Consider the following 19,982-nt stretch of genomic DNA (forward strand, 5'->3'; position numbering starts at 1 on the left):
ACCGGGCAGGTCGATCCCCGTTTGTGCGCCCCGAAGCGGCGAAGTGGCAAACAATTTTGCCTAAACGGATTGAGTCGAGCTTTTGAGTATTTGGCCGAATTCGATACGAACTTTAATCGATTTTCAATTCTCAATTTATTTAACCAATATCCAACAGTGTATACGTATCAATTTCATTTCTATAGCATATACTCGGCAAATACTTTTATCACAATTATACTTATTCTCTATTTAGTAGAAATCAAAATTAAGATCTTAATATAAATCAAAATCAATAATTAATTTTAAGGTTATGTTATTTGTACATTATGGGTTCGTAAGAATGTCCATAATATACAAGTGGTATAACATCATTGGATGGTTGAAAAAATTATTTTTCAACTCTTCAATCATGAAATTTCATATGTACATTATGTATATCCTTATAAATATCATTAATTTAAATCACATATGTCATCATTTTTTATTAAAATAAACTAAAAATTTGATTTTAATCCAAATCAAAAAGAACTTAATATGAATTTTACCTCACGTACACCGAACTTGACAAATCGATGTACAATTCGAGGGTGCCCACAATTATTATTTTTTGGATGCTGACCCCATCTTGTGAGGGGGCAGTACAAACATCAAAACCCACTCAATATTTGATTTTAAATGACAAAAAATATGTTTCTTTAGAAAAGCATGGATGAATACTATTTCATTTTTGCGATTCCAAGTTGAGGGGGGATGCATTGAAACGTGTGACTATCGAATATAACCGCACAACCATATGCAAACGGGATTTCAACGGTTGGTCACTATCAGACCATAACTGTTGCCACGTGGAATTCAGTGGCTGATGATGACAACTGCAGAATTCCACTCTAAATTCATCCATATACCTTATTTGAGCCCCATTTCTTTGTTTTAAAAAAATAAATTTTTGAACAGTATATTGATAAAAAATGTGTGATTAAAAAATAAAAAAAAATTTTAAATTTACGTGTAATATTATTTTATTGAAGAGTATATGGTTAAAATGATGTCAAAATACTGTTGAAAAATATATTTTTTTAAAAGAATGGGGTTCAAACAAGGGCTAAAATTAAAAAAAAAAAAAAATACTATTTTCATCGACATCATATTCCAATATTGTCCTTATAAAATTCGCTCATTTAAACATCATATATCCTCACCACTTTTACATATCATCCGACTTTAAATTTATCACTGTTACAATTTTAAAATTTTAAAAGAAAAACACTTCATGATGACAGATTTTCCATAAAATATCATGCGCATTCGTCCATTGCATTTCTTTTGCTGTAATGAAGATAAATTATCAAGGAGACATTGTTAATTAGGTATGGCAATGTACAGATATTATCTCTTTAACTTTTTGAAGTAAAATGGTTAAAATTCAACCAAAAAGGTGATTATAAAGACAATTAAACTAGATGCACAAAAGAGAAACTCACGGAGCTCCTCTAGTGGAGTCGGGCCCACGTGGGCCCCAATGTATTAAAAAATGGCCAAAAAAACGTCGACCCCACCACTATGAGTAGTCTATAAAATATTCGTAGGTTTTCTTTTTGTACCTGCAACTCGGTTCTTATAAAGATTAGTGAAGAGCATTTATCCCAGCCTAGGAACTTCAATACGAGCCATACCTAACAAGTTCAGGATTTGCTCCATAGAATTGACTGACAATTAGAAGAATCTGTTGATTGTTACTATTAAGCATTAAGAGAAATTTACACAGTTTAAAGCATTACCCACGTAGTAAATGGTATGTAACACCCGCAGTCACTGACCCAACAATACTACCCTCAATGTCCAGGACTCAATGAATTGGCGGTTTTCGCTAGTGTGATCAAACGGACAAGTTTAGTGCTTCATTTCATAATTCATTTAAAATTTTGAAGGGAATTCATATATAGCTAGTGATGGCAAAAAAATTCGTCCCGTCTTGTACCGACGAGGCACTGTCCCGAATGGAGCAAAAAAATCGGTCCCGAACGAGTTGAAGGGTGGGGCGGGGCAAGGCGAGGTGCCTCGTCTTGTGAAGGGAAAAAAAGAAAAAAAAAATTAAAAATAATTGTATTTTTAGACAATTCGCCCATTAAAAATTCATTTTGAATTTGTATTTTATTCTCTAATAATGGCATAACTCGAAATTTTGAAAATGTAAAAAAATAAAAATAAAGAATTAAAAAATGAAAAAACAAATGGGACAATAAACGAAGGCAAAAAGTTGCCTCGCCCCCGCCCAACCCCATCTAAGGCGGGGCCAGGTGAGGTTTAGACGAGACGAGGCAAGGTGGGGGTGTCCCGCTCCGAACCCGCCCCATTGCCAACCCTATATATAGTGGAAAAATTTAAGTCAAATAATATTATTTGAAAATTTGTCTAACAAAAAGGTTAATTCGCCTACATGACATTTGGATACATGAAACATTCCTTTCACTATGAATGCCAAAATAAGTCGTTCAACTCTCGACACAAAGAGTACTATATTAAAGAAAACTTTAAAATAACGTTCGACGTCCATCCATCAACCAAAGTACATACTCAACCAACAAAGTCTCGTTATCTCATCCCATATTATTTATGGTCAAAATTGTGCGCCAAAACCTCATTCCACATAATTACTTCTAACTCTTTCTTCTTATATGGCCTTGCTGCAAATACTTCTTATCATGTGCTTGATAAGATACATATTTTCTCAAAAAGTATATGCATATGAATGTTTATTTTCTCAAAAAGTATATGCATATGAATGTTTCTCTTAAATTTGACCGTGTAAATTTACAGCTTTCAAAATTAGATGGGATAATAACACCACATTTTCCTTCACATGGGTACATAAAGCAAGATATCATGCAATTCCCATGAACTCAATTCTCCCCTTAAAGGAAAAGTCTGTGTGTATATAATTTATGTACATAAGAGTGTACACAGCCCTTCACATAGAGTGGAACCCACGCCACAGATAAGCAAGATATCATGCAATCTCCATGAACTCAATTCTCCCCTTAAAGGAAGTCTTGGTGTACATATGGGTGTCCACACAATGTACATAAATTATGTACACCGAGCACAATCTTTAATTAAATCCACCCTTTTCTACTCTGCATCGTAACTATGGTTATACTTACAGGAGAATATATATAAAGACTTGGATAACAGTGGCTGTGATGTTCTTTTATAGTGATGTAGTAATTTCAAATTTCATTTTGGTAATGTATTAAAAATTGAATTTTTATATATTGTGAGGTATTTGTGATGCTTTCCCAAAACATTATGGGCACAACACAGTCTATGAAAGTTTAAGATAATTATCACAAAATATCCCTATCTTTCGATGTTTTTATGGGAAACGTCATTACCTTTCATTTTTGGCGGATTACATCCTCAACTTTACCTTTTTTTGCGCAAACGTCCTTCTGTCAACTCTCCGTTAAAATGCTCTGTTAAATCCAAAATGTAATTAGAACAAAAGGTCTCTACCTTTTAATGTTATTGTACAAAACGTCTCTACCTTTCATTTTTTAGCATAATTAGCAAAAAATGTCCATACCTTTCAATGTTATTGTGCAAAACGTCCATACCTTTCATTTTTAACATTTTCACCCCTACATTTCACCTTTCATTGCTCAAAAAGTTCTTTTCATCCATTTTTTAATAAAATGACGATTTTACCCTCCTATTGAAATAATACAAAAAGAAAAGAAAAATAATAATTAATTAATTGCAACAATAGTCCTAAATATTTCAAAAGATTACAAATAAATCCTAAATTCTCCATTACCGCCACTTTCACAACCCCACCAAGCCACCACCTATAGATCCATATAGCACCACCTTTCAGCCACAACACCTATTGGACTCCATCACCACCAGCATCGCCTCACTCTCCCCAATATCCTCCATAATATTGGTCACCAATCTGTCCGAAAGAACCACATTTACGGTGGTGGAGTCCGTTGGGCATGATAGCCGAAATGTGATGTTATGTGAATTTATAATTGGCAGCTTGATAGGTTGTGAAAGTGGTGGTGGTTGAGAATTTATGATTTCCTTGTAATTTTTTAAAAATTTAAGGACTATGATTTCAGTTAGTAATTCATCTTTTATTTTTGTTTTATTTGAATAGGAGGGTAAAGTCGTCATTTTATTTAAAAAAATGATGAGAATGACCTTTTTCGCAATGAAAGGTGAAGGGTAAGGACTTTTTGCACAATAACATTAAAAGGTAAGGACATTTTGTGCTAATTATGCCAAAAAATAAAAAGTATGAACGTTTTGCACAATAATATTGAAAGGTAGAGACCTTTTGTGCTAATTGTCTTGATTTAACGGAACATTTTAATGGGAAGTTGACAGAATGACGTTTTGCGCAAAAAAAGATAAAGGTGAGGATGTAATCCGCCAAAAAACGAAAGATATGGACGTTTTTCACAAAAACATCGAAAGGGAAGGACGTTTTGTGCTAATTACCCGAAAGTTTATGCATGCCCGGCCACTACAAAAATTTTCCCAGACAGCCCACTTTGCACCTAAACCTTAGGCTGTTTAACTCACGTTATTTCAAAAAAATACATTCTTAAATAGCGAATTCACATTACTTCAATCATACATTCTTCAAATAAATAATATTATATGTAAATTCAAAATTTTTCTTTATTTTTTAACCACACATTTCTCATCACCCACTATGAATCAACACAAGATTTCTCCATCCGACTTGCACAACCATCACGTAACTTATTCTGAAAGTTAAAAAGAATAAAAAAAAATGCAGCATAATATTCCCTTCAAAATGCAACAAAATTTACACACAACAAAAGAGTGTAAAGCTCTAAAATAGTTTTGAATAAATTAGAATATAAAAACAACGCTATCGTGCACTCTGGATTTCTGGTTCTGAGCAACACATTCAGATATCCACATCAAGTTCCTGATCTCCTGCTCCCTCAACCTCATGTAGGCAAAAAACACACCATAATGGAACTGCAATGACATAAGAATACAGATAATCAATTCAACACATGAAATTGTTAAATAAATTAATAAAGAGCACCAAGTAGACTTGTGAAATGTTGTTTCTAGAAAATAATAAAATAAAATTCTCCATGCTAATTAGTCATGTTTAAATGCTTTAGAAAAACCATGTTATTATTCCTAGGTGTAGAATTCTCAACTTTTTAATTGCCAGCTCTTAGAAACATACCTGCTGCTCAAATGCTAAGCAAAGCCGTTTCACCTCCTCTTCGTAAAATGCCTTGTCAAGCATCTGGCTTTCTCCATAGGATAACTTTGAAAATATGGACTGATAAGGAGGATACTTCTCCATGACACCGCGGACCTATAATTAAATTGTTGAACAAATAATTAATTACTAACTGCAACAACCAGGTATTATGAACCAATTGCAGGTTACTATAGAAAATGAAGCTCGAGGCAGAAAAAACTAAATATCTGTCCTGTGATGCTAAAATAGAAGGACATGGCTCGAAATGGAATGCAACCACACAGTTATGAGCTGCTTGCATAGCACAAAGAAATAACACCAATGGATCACTGACCTCAGCAGACACTTTAAAATTTATAGCTCCTCCATCCCTCCCCTATTTATAAAAATCTCATTTTTCGTGTTTGTTACAGCCCTTATGAGTGGCTTCACTCCGTCTCTTCCAGTTAACTCACTTGGAAAACAAATGATCATTCAAAAGCCTTTCAGAATTGGCACTAGATCATCAACGCTAAGAAGTAGACTCCCTATAATGTCCAACAACAACAGCACCCCTTCTGCAGGTTTTATAGCCTTCACACTCGCCCATAAAAATGAAAAAAATTACTCCTTATGGTTACATACTACAACAGACCCCACTTGATGCTTTTGGCAATATAAGTTCTTTTACCAACAACATACAAAAGCAAAAAATAAAAAAAATAAAAAATATATAACATAAATAGGCATCATTTCATCATCCAACATTGGTTAAAATGAGAAACTTTTAAAGGGGGCATTTCAAACAATCAACACCTCCTCCAATCTTCATTCTGAGACAGATCTTTTTTAGGGCGAAGGTGAGCAGTTTCTTAGGCAACAAAAAGAGTCAAAGATTTAGTAAGAGCAAAGAAATCTTCATGTATCCAAAGATTATAAGACAGCAAAAATTCAACATAATTCAAACTATTCTATGATTTATTGACTTAACATACCTGATCTATATCCTCAGAGATTGCGAGTTCCTCGTGACCGTAGGGATAACTAATTAATAATTGCACCAATATCAGTTTCCAGAAAAAAGGAGCTCCAAGAAGTCATTTTCAGTAGTTAAAAATAAGGAGAAGCAGATGCAGAAGCTCTTACAGTAAGCCAAAATTAGAGTACAGTTTTCTACGATCATCTCGTGTAAGCTCAGTGCCAATACTGCAGATTCAAAGTCATGACTCATATGGAAGGGTCAAAATGAAATGCATTATGAGAACACTCAAAAGCTTCACACCAATAATTCTAGAACAGTGACACTACCTGTTTATGGTGATATTAACAGCCCTTCTATCAGCCTCAAAAGCTAGAATGTCAGACATAATCTCCGAAGTGGCGCCGCCAAGTTTCTATTTAAAAAATTTTCATGTTAGATAGAGTAATGAAAAGGAAAATGCGAAATGCTGAAACATACAGAAGATAAAGAGAGAAAACATTTTTTAAAATTCAGGAACGAAAGGCTTACTTGGCAAAATCTGTAGAAATCCTGAAGGTATGCTTTGTAGAGGGTATTCCTCATAATTTCAATGTTCATGTCATCCAAATCCTAGAAAATATCCATATAAAACCCCATTAACATTTCAAACCTTGTTTTTGCACAGTGTTCACTAACAAGAAGACATGATAGTAAATAAATGCTGACAAATATATTCCATTCTACTTGTATTATTTTCTTTTTTCCTTTGACAAGTGAATATACTCGTACTATTTTCAGTGAAATCTGATTGCTTTGCCTCTATTACTTCAACAACATTAAACTGGACCTGGTACCTCTGAAGTTATGCACTCGGAGAAATATGGTGCAAGAGGTGTGTCAACAAGCACCAGTCTGTAAAGCTCCCTCATATTCTGAGCAACTGCCAGGGTAGCAATGCTGTAGAATGAATGGAAGTTTTTTTCGTTACCTTTATATAGAGCGCAAAATGTTGAATAAAGACATATTACCTGTCAAACATTCCCAAAGGGTGACATTTCTCCAACAACTCTTGAACATCTCTCTCATGCAACGTTCCAGTGACAATTAACACGACATTGTCAATCATGTGACCATATCTGCACAATATGTAGAAATACTGCGTCAAGAATGAAATTTCTAGTTTAATTTACCACAAGTGATTAAAGGATTCCGCAGCAAGATTCCACCTTATCTCCGCCACAAGAAGCAAGTTGCAGAATAAGCTTGATAGACACAATTTCTTGTACCTATCACAACCTTATTTGTCAACTGGACATACTTTCTGCAAGTTTACATGAGTGACCAACAATCTGCACTTCTAGCAAGCATCATGGGAGACTGCTTTAAATTTCTTCATTTAGATTAGCTATTTGAGCATTTAACTTCATATGTCATTATATCTTGGCCTGTAATTGGCAAGAAACTATTTTCTCTTTCAGTTTTGGCATAATACCAGATTGTCAACTTGCAGACCAACAATTTGCACTTCTAGCAAGCATCATGGGAGACTGCTTTAAATTTTTTCATTTAGATTAGCTATTTGAGCATTTAACTTCATATGTCATTATATCTTGGCCTGTAATTGGCAAGAAACTATTTTCTCTTTCAGTTTTGGCATAATACCAGATTGTCATTATATCTGAGAGACACATATCTACACTCTATGCCTCTATTTGTCTTTCATTCTTTTAAAACTCTTTTTTCTACATACTCATTTTCAACCACATATTTACACAATAAAACATTTTACACTCAAACACAAAACTTTTCCTCACTTTTTAATCATACATTCTCCAAAAATTCACTATTCAAAAAAATGTTTTTCTAAAAAATGGCCACCAAATAGGGGTTATATGCACAATAGTTCAAGAGTACTTAGACAGCATTAATAAATATTTTCTTATTTAAAGTACAAAGAGAAACACTTATACAAAAATACGGTCATATATACAAATAAAACAAAGATAAAAAAATATGTGCACAATTACACACGTGCTAGCAGAAAGAGAGATTCACATACGTGATATATTCTAAGAAGGTTGATAGGGGTTCTGTGGCTTGGCACAGCATTTGCTTGTACTCATCGACCAGTTTAAGAGTGCACTTTTCCACTATTGTAGTTGTATGCAATGGAGAGGGCTCTGTAAGTCAATGAAACAAACAAAATCATCAAAGTGCTCTAAGTTGGAAACATCTACCAATCCCATAATACTTGCAGTGCTTCAAAACAAGCTACAGCCTAGCACCATTCTAGCAATCCTATCTACTTCGTAAAATTAACTTATCTGCGGTAGATACTCAATATGATTTCAACTACTGTAGCTAATATTTTCATTGTTTACAAAAGCTATTTGATATTTACCGCTGGAATCATACATCACATGAGTCTTACATAACGCACCTCAAAGCTTACTCCTTAAGCACAGCTTCAAGGGGATTAAGGCGTTCGCGTAATAGTCTTGCATTTTCCGTATATTTTAATATTTTATCACAGACCTTAGCTTTTCCTTCTTGGACTCTTCTTTATAATCAGGTTTTATTTATTTCTTTTCCCTGCCTTTACATGAAAAGGAAATGAAAAGGAGAACACGTGATGGCTAGTGTAGGATGATGACAAAGAATAAGAAAAAAAATATCATTGAGGAACATTGAAAGGAACATTATGTGATGATTCCCGTAAAGATTCTAACCTTTCTACTGTTTTTATTATATTACAATTTTGTATTTTGGCTCCTGTTTGTTTCTCATTTTTGGAAGAATGAGAATGAAAAATATAGTCGTTACGGATCCACACAAAAGATAGAAATTCAAATTTGGTGGTTTGATGTGATGTATAACGGTTATATTTTTCATTTTAATGGGAAACAAACAGGGGCTTGATTTACTTTGTTAATCTAATTTAAGTTTGTTTGCAATTTAAACTTTTAATTTTATTAATTTGTCCAATTATGAATTTCATAAAGATAGGCTACATATATTATGAGCAAATTTTTGTATTTTTATATCCTTTTGAATTATTTTGTTGGTTTTTCTTCACGTTTATGTCTCACCTCATGGATATAAAACACCTCAGTACCCAATTAAGCCTTTCTAAATTGCGGCTAGCTTATGTAAGAAAAATGTAAAAAATATAAAGTGAAAAACAGCCTTTAGAGAAATGTTCCCTCTAGATAGAAATAGAAAAATATGTAACACGTTCTTTGATAATACAAGAGTCCTTTCTCAATGCACATACACTGTAAAATTTAATACATAGACAAATCTTGAGCAGTGTGATGTTTGATTGAATCTACCTTAGCTACCACCAAAATTCTCATAGCTACAGCTGAAAGTCATAACTAACTAACGCAGATTATGCAAACGAGATTGATTGAATCAGATTATTAGTTAACACACTTCATTACTTCAAAAAATCACTACAGACCAACATTTCAGACTACACTTACATAGTCCATCAAAAAATATCAAATCTCAGCAAACCCTAAAAAAAAAAAAGAGTTCGAAAATTGAAATGATGGACTCGAATTCTCTTCAATGGAGAATATTTGAATCCAAGTGTCAGCTAATTCATAAATTAGCTTAAAAATCACTAAAGCTAAAGAATTTCGTGTAAACTTATACAATTCATCAAATAAACCAAATCCCACAAACATAAAATAAATTTTGATTATTAACTAAAAATAAAAGAGGCGAAATATACGGACCATTTTGGAGGTAAGGCCCGTACTCAGTGGCGGATAGGTGCATCTTGATGTCTTCGAGGCTTTCGCACTGGCAGAGGTTATTGTAGTCGGCAGCGGTGAGAAGGCCGGATCGGTAGCCACGGACGATGGCCTCTAGGTACCCTCCATGGACGTTGAAGGTCAGCGCTTCGAATCCATACATTTTCTCTACAGATCCGAAGCGAATCGAACGAAATTAAAATGAATAATTGAATGAAACCCCTTCGAGGAAACTCTAAAGAAATTCTTTTAGGCAGGGATAAAGGTTAGAAATAATGACGAAGGGGAATTGCAGAGATGGAGCTCAATCGGTCTGTTATTTGGATCACAAATTCGGTTTGAGAAAATTAGGATCAGGTTCTCTAACTTCGTCAAATACAACATTTAGATCCTCACACCCAAGTCGGCGTCTTACATCTATTTAATCTAACCTGATCGAATCGAATCTAATCTAACCTAACTACATATAAAAGAGGCAGTAGATGTGTTACTGTTCACAAGCATTAGGGTCGGCTCACAAGCCAAATCTTAGGTCGGCTCAACTATTGGTGTTTTTCGATGGGAAATATCATAGTGTCTTTGGGTTGGGAAGTCTTGGAGTTAAATATTTCATTGGTCACTGAATTTTATACTATGTCACGATTTACTCATTGAACTTTGTGAGTTGTCCCATTAGCCACTAAATTTTCCTGTGTTAGTGTCCATCACTCACCTGACTGGATGCCGTTTGAATTGTTGCTGATGTCGAGGATGGAATGATGAGGTGTCCGATTAACTCATGAATAGTGCTAGTCGAACAGGCCCCTCATACAGACTCAAAAATAGGCTTTCAAAATTTGCTTACGTGTCTTTGTCTTCTTGTGTTTTGGTGGGAAACAAAAAGAACGGGAAAGAAAACACACGTGATTTGGTGGGAAAACACAGGAACTATATAACATTTTCCTCTGACTTCCTAAATTACTTTCCCCCAAATAATTCTTTCAAAACAATCGGCAATATTTCTTTCAAAACCACCATCCCTTTCTGTCTGTGTACGAATTCAGCTCCGTCGAGAAATATATAAAGTCGGACAACGACCTCCCCGACCATTTGGCTACATTCCGGTGACCCTCCGAGACCCAACCTACCAAGATAAGAGTGAAAAGTCAGATTTTTCGAGAACTCATTTGCGATTTTTGTTACTTTTTAATTTTTTTACTTTGATTATGGATTAACTTATGTCTTCATTCATTGCGCTTGATCTCTGATTTATTTATGTGAAAAGTATAGCATGGTGTACCAAAAAAACCCACTCAATAGGTATAGTCGACTGAACACTGTAAACACTAGCACAGTAGTTTGCTGCGTTGGGAGCTGAAATTTGAGACTTTTTGGTTATATAATTTTTGTTCAATCTAAAACTGGGGAAACTAAATCTTCTATCTTGTGAAATTTTTCTTGCTATTGTCAAATTTCAAGGAGGGGTACTTCATAATGTAATTGTGTAAGTGATAGTGAAAGGTTTTTCAATCACATTTTTTGCCCGTAAGAATTCATAAAGTTTTAACTTGATTTTCATGCTTTAACATTTGAGTATTAAATTTGAGTTTGAAGCTTGAAAACATAATGTTATTCGCTTGTCTAGAATGACATGAAGTTCCCCATTCAGTATAATATATCTCATTTGTATTTTGTATTTTTATTATTATTTCCTCCCATGACTCGATGTGTTAGTATTAATTGAGTTTGCGAGTGTCTTGACTGCTTGGTTTTATGCATATCCAAGAAGGAATAAATGATTTTTAGGAGTGGACTTCAACTTATTTTTTGGTTTAATATTGCAGTTTGCATGGGTTGTTATACTTTTTTGGACTGTAAACATTTGTGATATGTGGACAACAACCTATTAGTTCAACAACATCTTATTTAACTTTTTATATATGAATTGAAATAAATGAGGATATGAATCAAACAGACTGCAATCCACACCAAAAAATTTGGTTGAATATGACTGATTTTATGTTATTCGTAGTAGGTAAAATCATGGACAGCGGTGAAGACAAGGATGACGATGCCTTTGAGCCATTTGAGAATGAAAATGTGACAAAGTCGATGAATGAAGTGGAAGGTGAAACCTCAAGGGGAGATGGCATAATTATACCCGAGGTGGGAATGTTGTTCAAAACTGAACAAGCTATATATGATTTCTATAAGAGATACGCTTACACAGTGGGCTTTCCAGTTAGGAAAAGGAATTAAAAAAAAAGGGGACGATAGAGTTTTGAGATTCCTGACGTTGACATGTAGTCGCGGAGGTGGAAAAGTTGGTAATAGTAGCGGTTCTTTAAAGCCGCAACCAACAGTGAAGATGGGTTGTAAAGCAAGGATATTTGCATCTTGTGATTATCTGGGAAACTGGAGAATTAACGCAGTAAACCTTGACCACACTCATGACACGAGTCCCTCAAAATCTAGGTTATATCGATGTAACAGACAATTGAGTGCAGCTATGAAACGGAAGCTTGAGGTGAATGATTTGGCAGGAATTAGGTTGCATAAAAGTTACAACTCAGCAGTTGTAGAAGCAGGTGGGTATGAAAACATGACTTGTACTAAAAAGGATTGTCGAAACTATGTAGAACAAGTACGGAGATTACGACTTGGAGAAGGAGATGCTGTAGCAATTCAATCTTACTTTTCCAAGATGCAAGCTCAGTGCTCGGGATTTTACTGTAGTATTGATTTGGATAACGAGTCAAGGCTGAGAAATGTATTTTGGGCCGATAATCGGTGTAGGCAAGCGTATAAGGAGTTCGACGATGTTGTTTCATTTGATACCACTTATCTTACAAATAAGTATGATATGTCGTTCGCCCCTTTTGTTGGGGTAAATTACCACAGACAATCGACGCTACTTGGTTGTGGTCTAATATCAAATGAGGACACATCTACTTTTGTATGGTTATTCAGGACATGGCTTGAATGCATGAACAATCGAGCTCCGCGAGGTATCATTACCGATCAAGATAAGGCAATGCAAAATGCAATTGAGATTGTTTTTCCCAATACAAAACATAGATGGTGTCTGTGGCACATTTTGAAGAAGTTTCTGGAGAAGTTTGGCTACCACGAGGATAAGCATTCGATATTTCGGGCTATACACAGATTGATATATGATTCATAGTCCATTGAAGAATTCGAACACGGTTGGAGAATGATGATTGATATGTATGGCTTGTGTGACAATGATTGGCTATCCGGATTGTGGGATCATAGGTGTCGTTGGGTTCCTTGTTTCTTAAAAACCACATTTTGGGTTGGGATGTCAACTACACAGAGAAGTGAGAGTATGAATGCATTCTTTGATGGCTACGTGCATTTGAAAACCTCATTGAAGCAGTTTGTGGAACAGTATGAACGTACCCTTAGAAGCAAAGTTGAGAAGGAGTTTCAGGCTGATTTTAAGCCGTTCTCACAGATGTTACCATGTGCAACACAGTTTGAAATAGAGAAACAGTTTCAGTCAGTTTACACAATCTCAAAATTTCGTGAAATTCAACAAGAATTCGCGGGAAAGGTGTACTGCGACATGTTGTCTGCTTCGGATGGATGTGTTGGTGCGACATATGAAGTGCGAGAGACTATCATGTATGAGGGTTCTCGGAGGAAAAAGACATTCATGGTGTCACTCATGAGAGATAGCTGTGATATTGTTTGTTCATGTCACCTATTCGAGTTTCGGGGAATACTTTGCAGACATGCGATCATAGTGTTGGATAGGAATGACGTCACACATATTCTGGAGAAGTACATACTGCGAAGGTGGAGAAGAGATATTCCAAGGGCACACACGAGGGTTGCAGTCAACTACGACGAGTTAGTTAGCACTCCTGCACAATTGAGATACGAAGAGATGTGTAATAGTTTTGCGGAGGCGGAAAATCTTGCTGCAGATGATGAGTATTGTTCGCGTTTGGTAATGGAATGGATAAAAGTTCAACATGAAGAGCTTATGATTACGAAATCGAGTGCACGAAATAATCCTGTTTCACAAACAATTGCTCATGTGGAAGATCAATGCACTGACTTACCAAATACCGCCAATGTGAGAGCATTGGATCCGAAGTTGACTCGAAGAAAGGGAGCGCCAAGGAAACTTAGAAGAAAAAGCCCACTGGAGATTGCATCGAAGAAAGCGAAGGTACGTTGGATCGAGTAATTTCTAAACAAGCCCACTATTTTGAAATATAAATTAAGATTACCTTTTATCCACATGCAGCCCGGTTCGACATCGAGCACTTGTAGAAGACCGAGAGCAAGCCAAATAAATATTAGTGATGGAGGAATCAACGTCGAGCCACCTCAACAACAACAACAATGTGTGTCGACACCAATGACCTTCTCCATTCCACAGTACTCTATCCCCATGCCATTCTCTGTCTCCCAACATTTATCAGCTGCACATTTCATCCATCCAACATTGGCCAACTTTATGTACACTTCGCAAGGTATTCAAGTTTCTCTTACATATGAATTAAAACTTCTTTTCATAAGGATTGACTCATTACTCATTTTGGCTTGTCTGTTAATGCAGGTGACTGTATGCCGTTATACTATCCAAGCTTACCGGACGAAGATAGAAGAGGCTCGTGACTGGATCTTTATTGACCTTTGATGATTTTTAACTTAGTGAGTTTGGAGGAGTTTGTCATTTTTATGCATTGCTATGACCGATGAAGTTAGTGGATTTTAGAATTGTTGTTGGACATCGTTTGGTCGTATTTATACTATTCAACTTTATGTACACTTCTGCATCTGTATTGCTATCTTATAGTTTCTAAGTTTTAGTTATCTTTCATCATTGCTGCCATAACTATATCTTTTACTGCTATTATTGTTGAAAGAATGTTCCTCACATAGTTATATCAAATTTAAAAGCAAAAGTATGATTATCACTAGAAATGTAAAATGCCAAGTTTCATCTGTTGCCTTTAATGATCTTGGGTTCACTCTTCCATTTGTCCGACTTGGGATTTATTAAAATTTAAAGAATTATCGACACATATTTGCTGTTAAACCATCAGCTGCTTAATGATGAGCTATTTTTTTCTATAATTAATTCTTGCTAGTAGAACTCTATAAAGCACTTATGATCTAAATCTTCATTTGATCATTTCATTCGGAAAGTTAACGGGTAGATCGAGTCCTCCAATGAGTCTGCCAGTGTCCGAGTTGGAGTCGTCGAAATTGAATATGATTGGTGGTTTTTTGCACAGAGAGTGAACTGGATTTGACGATGAAAGCAAAATACAAAGGAAAAATGCTGTGAAACTGTTAACTTTTGAGAAATTCATGGCCACTTGCTTTGCTTTACTTTGCTTTGCTATGGTTTCAGTGGCAGTGTCTGTATTAGTAGTGGCTTTATGTTTTTGGCATAGACTGCAACCTCTAAATGTAGACAAAATGTATGATAAATTTTCCATGCAGGCAAGTTCGACAAGCAAAACGTTATAATTGGGCTGCCACCAGAGGGGTAAATGAAGACATGCTACTGGAGAATTTACCTGAAGACCTTCAAAGGGAAGTACGGTGTCATCTTTTTAAATTTGTTGAGAAAGTATGTTCCTACACACCAAAGAATGGATTGACACGAAACAAAACTCTAGAATGAGAGAAATCTGGCTAGAAGAGAAGTCTATTGGTTAGTTCAAAGTTATGTTACGACCCAATCTTTGGGTGATCCTTTAATATTTGTCCCTTATTTGATTAGTATTCTTCATAACAGGGATTAATAATTCTCGTAATTTTTGGCTTTCGTTTTACTTACAAAACCATACAGCACGAGCTACATGATATGGGCTAAACAAGATTATGCATACATAATTTAGACAAATACATAGAAATGTTTCAAATTACTTCTAAAAACCAAAGTTGAGATAACAATATATTCTCATACATAATTTAAGACTACAAGATTTCATAACGAAACTTAATAGTACAAGGGTACGAATACATAGAAATGTTTCTACAAAAAACTCGTTCGACCACTATCTTCTAATCAAGCTAGTTGTTTTCCTTTCGCATTCCCTTGGGTGCTCACTTTTTCAGTCCGAATCGTCATGTTCACGGAAATCTGGAGCTCGTCCTCGTCACTAATTCGAACTCGAGATTGGAACGAAAGGGACATTTCTTCCACTGTTTCAGTCTTCACAAGGTTAATAAGTTTCGCACTATTGCCTGTAGATGGACCGCTCGATTTTTCTTTTATAACCCAGTCCCAAAATCCACAATTGTTACTGCAGCAAAGGAATAATCTCCCTTTGGATTCACCCTCCTTCTCCACTACAAAACATTTCTCAAATCCATTCTTACATAGTGTGCAACAACGTTTTTTTGGGCACTCGGCGAAGAAGTGATCTTTCGCCCCACAACTGTGACATATTCCTCTGTTCGTTCTGGGCATTCTAAGATGGGAATCAACCACCAACAACAAAGGTAAAGTTAGCAATCTAACAATTCAATATACTTCCAAATTCACCTGTGGCTTTTAGGAGGTAAATCAAACACGTTCCAGCCACCATTTTTCTCCATGGCTTGCAATTCTAGTGTCATTGCAAAATTTAATGGGTTCCAAATTAACAAATCTCGTATCAAAAAAAAAATCATAACAATCAAGACTTACTTACAGCTCTCGGTGGTGCCCACAAAGACACTCACAAACTCAATTAATCAACAAAAATCCCAAATGGGTTCTCAAAAATTTCCAAACTAACAAATGTGCAATCAAAGTAAAAAAATTCATAGTAACAATAATCCCAAACAGATTCTCAAAATATCCCAAACCATAACAATAAACATAAAAATTGCTGAAAATACATGTAAAGAGAAGTGTAGAGATTGCAAAGCACAATTGTCGAAAATTCAATAAACAGGACTAATAACACACATTCAAGACCCGCACACAAATATGTCAGCAAAGGCGAAACTAATATGGAACCCATTCAAGTTTGCGCACAAATTTGTCGGAAGCCCTAGTTCGAGATGACGAAATAGACAACGTCTTACCTGAGACCAGCTGAAAAATGATATTACTTTCGTGGGAAGCCGGGATGGAGACCACACCGACCGATTCTTTTATGGCGGTATTTTTTCGGCCACGTTGCAAAGCTCACGAAGTGACGAGGCAGAGCCAACTGCGGTCAAAGATGAAGGTGGTGTTGATGGGGACCGTATATGGAAGATTGGAGATGGTAGTGGTTTCGGAGGATTTGATTTGGGGGTTTTCTTTCTCCCAAGCTTCAGATAGCTAGTGGAGAGACGGTCACATGTTTTTTGTGTGGGCTTGCTTGTCAAATTTCAAACTTAAATGATGTCTTTTTTTTTTCCCTCTTTTTTCAACACGACACGTGTATCTGTTTTTTAGTTGGTCATTGAGGCTGGCTCAGTAGCAGAATTGTTAACTCATTCCATGTGGTAAATTTAGTCCCATTATTGCCAAATCAGTTCCCCGTCATTGCCACATCAAAAAATAGTCTAGAACACATCTTTGACATGTAAAACCAAACACGAGTTTGTCCATGAAATCACCAAACCCTAAGCTCTGGAAATCAATTTCCCCCAAATCAATTCTCTCACTTGAAGTCGCCGTGGTCCTCAAATCCATTCTTGTAGTTCACGTGGTATCCCAAATGGGTCGGTTTCGAAAGTTGAAGAAACCAGATGTCTCGGTGTTGTTAAATGGGTCGTGGATGGTTGCTGCTGGGGACTCTGGGACAAGGTTAATGGTGGTTTCTTTGTTAGAGTTGGTCTTGGGTTCCGAGGGGAAGAAGAAAATCAGAGAGAATTTTTTTAAGGGACAGTGTGATTATTCAACTATTGTTGATGAAGTTGGATTTTGTTTGCGTATGTGAAAAATCTGCCAAAATTGGAAGATGCACAGCCACGATAAATTATGTGATATCAGTTTGGGGTTTTTGATTTTTGGTAATGTTGCTGGAAATTATGTGGGGCACAGATTCTTATCGTCCTCTTTTTGTCCAAATACGTCCCGAACTTCTGTTACCTTCTTTTTAATGGATGGAGAGAAAACAAGCATTAAGATCTAGTGTTGCTCATATTATAAATTTGGATTTACCAAAATGAGTTCAATATACAGCTTTAGTCGCTGAACTTGATGCAATCAAATGAAAACTACAACTGAATACCAACAGCAATTGAAGAAACTAGAAACAGCATGATTTTGTCATGAGGTTTGTTATTAACAGCAAGCTCAACAGATACAGTCAAAGGTTGATCACAATCCAGATATGAAAAGTTCAATAGTAATTATCCCTTAACAACTGAGACATGCCTTAAACGACTTCTAAAACACTTCTATCTATTGTTACACTACAAACTGCCAACAAAAACAAAATTTCTTCGAACTTCATCTTGCTTCATATTATGCAAATTAAGCTGATGTGTGCTTCCGCGTGTACACAATGTGAATTTTGCTTTTGGCTTCTTCGAACTTCATCTTGTTCTTGGCCTTCCCGATATGACATTCAAAGAAGTCACCTCATCTATGTGTACCAATTCTCCCCCCATTTCAATTAAGTTGACGTCCTCAATTGGCACATGAGCTGCAACATTTGGTCTGTCTTCGTTTACATTTTGTTAGCTCCTGGTCTGCAGTGAATACATCCTGTTTGTCCATGATACGCCACCATGGGGGTAGGCATAAACTGGAAACCCATCTCTTACACAGGAATTTCGGCTATAGATGCTCCATTCGCAGTGGCTGCAACAAATTTCCCCTAAGGCAAGAATGAAAAATCAGTTTAGATTTTATTTCCAATTGATCTCATTCTTATAAACAAAATGTAATAAAAAATCTGGTCAAACTAACAGCAACGCGCAAATAGAATACCAGAATTACTAACATTAAAGACGGTGAGCAGTGAATGATAAAAGGCAAAGAAATTGGGAAAAAAATTATATCTAACTATATTTGGGCATATATTTTACAAGTGAGAACGGTAAAAAGCCTCAGATTGCACTTCTTGACAGCAGGAGCAATAGCACGAAATTCAAATGATGATTTTCAGATCGTTTAATAAAAATGAATGTTTAGTTATGGAAACTATGAACTCGAGAGTTCGAACAATATAAAGATTTATATTGGTTGGAACGAAAGAAACAGCATGCTTTTAGAAAATTTATTCATAAGCACTATAACTAGAAACTGCTGAAATATATTAGACAAACCTGCAAGCATCCATCTTCACAGCCAACAACCCAAAAGTTGGAATTTCCAGCCAAAACAGTGACCTTTCCAGAAATCCTATCAGATCAAAGAGTTTGTGACCCTCTTTCGCAAGAAAGTTCTGTTTCTTTCATCATGAAAGTACTTCTAGGCACTACAATGTCATTTACTGCATGTTCTCTCGGATGAGCTTCCAAGAAACTGGAATTTTATCTCTCCCATTCTTTCTGATCAATTACGTTTATTGAAAGAGTACTACCGGAAGTAGCATAGCCTGTCTGTTCAACGTAAGCAATTCCTTCTTTACCAAGAGGTTCTAAAACCTTCTCAACGACAAGGCTCTCAGTATCAGTCACTCTAGCTGTGGCATCAGATCGCTCCCTCAAATTAGCACTCCCACTTGCTGCTTTCCACCATAAGTATGCATTACCTTATTATCAACCTTCATTTGATCTAAAGACGTCTTAGGAAATTCAGAGACATCACATTGAGCATCAACGAAAATTCTTTCACGTTAAAATAAGAAAAAATTGGTTGAACAATTCAAACGGATTCTGTGAATTAATCTAAGTGTTGGGAGGAAGAGTACAATTACAATTCCCAAAAGAAACCATGTAAATAAATATTTTTCAGATTTGTAAAACCCATAAATGTCATATGAATAGCAACTTCAAAATTTTCTGATACGGGAATAGCAACTGCAAAACCTAAAATAGCAGCTATAAAACCCATAAGTGTCAGATGAATAGCAACTACAAAGCCCAAAATTTTAAAACCCATAAGCTTGAAATTTATCTTCGTGTTGTTCGTCAATTGAGA

The 19,982-nt window shown here is 35.7% G+C and overlaps 3 protein-coding genes across 3 annotated transcripts; 2 read left to right on the top strand and 1 right to left on the bottom strand.

The window, feature by feature from the left end:
• Positions 1-4,774: 4,774 nt before the first annotated feature.
• LOC111409219 (V-type proton ATPase subunit d2) lies at positions 4,775-10,332 on the bottom strand. The gene is made up of 10 exons (XM_023039227.1): positions 9,923-10,332; positions 8,239-8,359; positions 7,208-7,315; positions 7,034-7,136; positions 6,729-6,809; positions 6,527-6,612; positions 6,365-6,424; positions 6,214-6,262; positions 5,219-5,353; positions 4,775-4,998 (listed from the first exon to the last, which is right to left on the bottom strand). Exons 1-10 carry the CDS (start codon positions 10,101-10,103, stop codon positions 4,867-4,869), a joined length of 1,056 nt encoding a protein of 351 aa, XP_022894995.1. The 5' UTR covers positions 10,104-10,332; the 3' UTR covers positions 4,775-4,866.
• A 1,630-nt stretch (positions 10,333-11,962) lies between these two features.
• LOC111409534 (protein FAR-RED IMPAIRED RESPONSE 1-like) lies at positions 11,963-13,103 on the top strand. Its single transcript, XM_023039574.1, has 2 exons — positions 11,963-12,085; positions 12,150-13,103. The coding sequence occupies exons 1-2, from the start codon at positions 11,963-11,965 to the stop codon at positions 13,101-13,103; spliced, it is 1,077 nt and encodes a 358-aa protein (XP_022895342.1).
• A 30-nt stretch (positions 13,104-13,133) lies between these two features.
• On the top strand, positions 13,134-14,594 carry LOC111409535 (protein FAR-RED IMPAIRED RESPONSE 1-like). The gene is made up of 2 exons (XM_023039576.1): positions 13,134-14,120; positions 14,514-14,594. Exons 1-2 carry the CDS (start codon positions 13,134-13,136, stop codon positions 14,592-14,594), a joined length of 1,068 nt encoding a protein of 355 aa, XP_022895344.1.
• The last annotated feature ends 5,388 nt before the right edge of the window (positions 14,595-19,982 follow it).

The sequence above is a fragment of the Olea europaea genome, chromosome 14 (genome assembly GCF_002742605.1).
Source record: "Olea europaea var. sylvestris chromosome 14, O_europaea_v1, whole genome shotgun sequence".
Lineage (NCBI taxonomy): Eukaryota > Viridiplantae > Streptophyta > Magnoliopsida > Lamiales > Oleaceae > Olea > Olea europaea.

What these genes read in the sequence shown, in the direction of transcription:
- LOC111409219 (XM_023039227.1), bottom strand. Translation starts at nt 10,103, where the DNA reads ATGTATGGATTCGAAGCGCTGACCTTCAACGTCCATGGAGGGTACCTA. An exon ending in CGGGCCTTACCTCCAAAATG is followed by an intron (nt 8,360 to 9,922) that starts GTCCGTATATTT and finishes ATTGACTTACAG; the next exon opens with AGCCCTCTCCATTGCATACA. An exon ending in ATTTCTACAGATTTTGCCAA is followed by an intron (nt 6,613 to 6,728) that starts GTAAGCCTTTCG and finishes TTTTTTAAATAG; the next exon opens with AAACTTGGCGGCGCCACTTC.
- LOC111409534 (XM_023039574.1), top strand. Translation starts at nt 11,963, where the DNA reads ATGGACAGCGGTGAAGACAAGGATGACGATGCCTTTGAGCCATTTGAG. An exon ending in ATGGCATAATTATACCCGAG is followed by an intron (nt 12,086 to 12,149) that starts GTGGGAATGTTG and finishes ACGCTTACACAG; the next exon opens with TGGGCTTTCCAGTTAGGAAA.
- LOC111409535 (XM_023039576.1), top strand. Translation starts at nt 13,134, where the DNA reads ATGATGATTGATATGTATGGCTTGTGTGACAATGATTGGCTATCCGGA. An exon ending in TTGCATCGAAGAAAGCGAAG is followed by an intron (nt 14,121 to 14,513) that starts GTACGTTGGATC and finishes CTGTTAATGCAG; the next exon opens with GTGACTGTATGCCGTTATAC.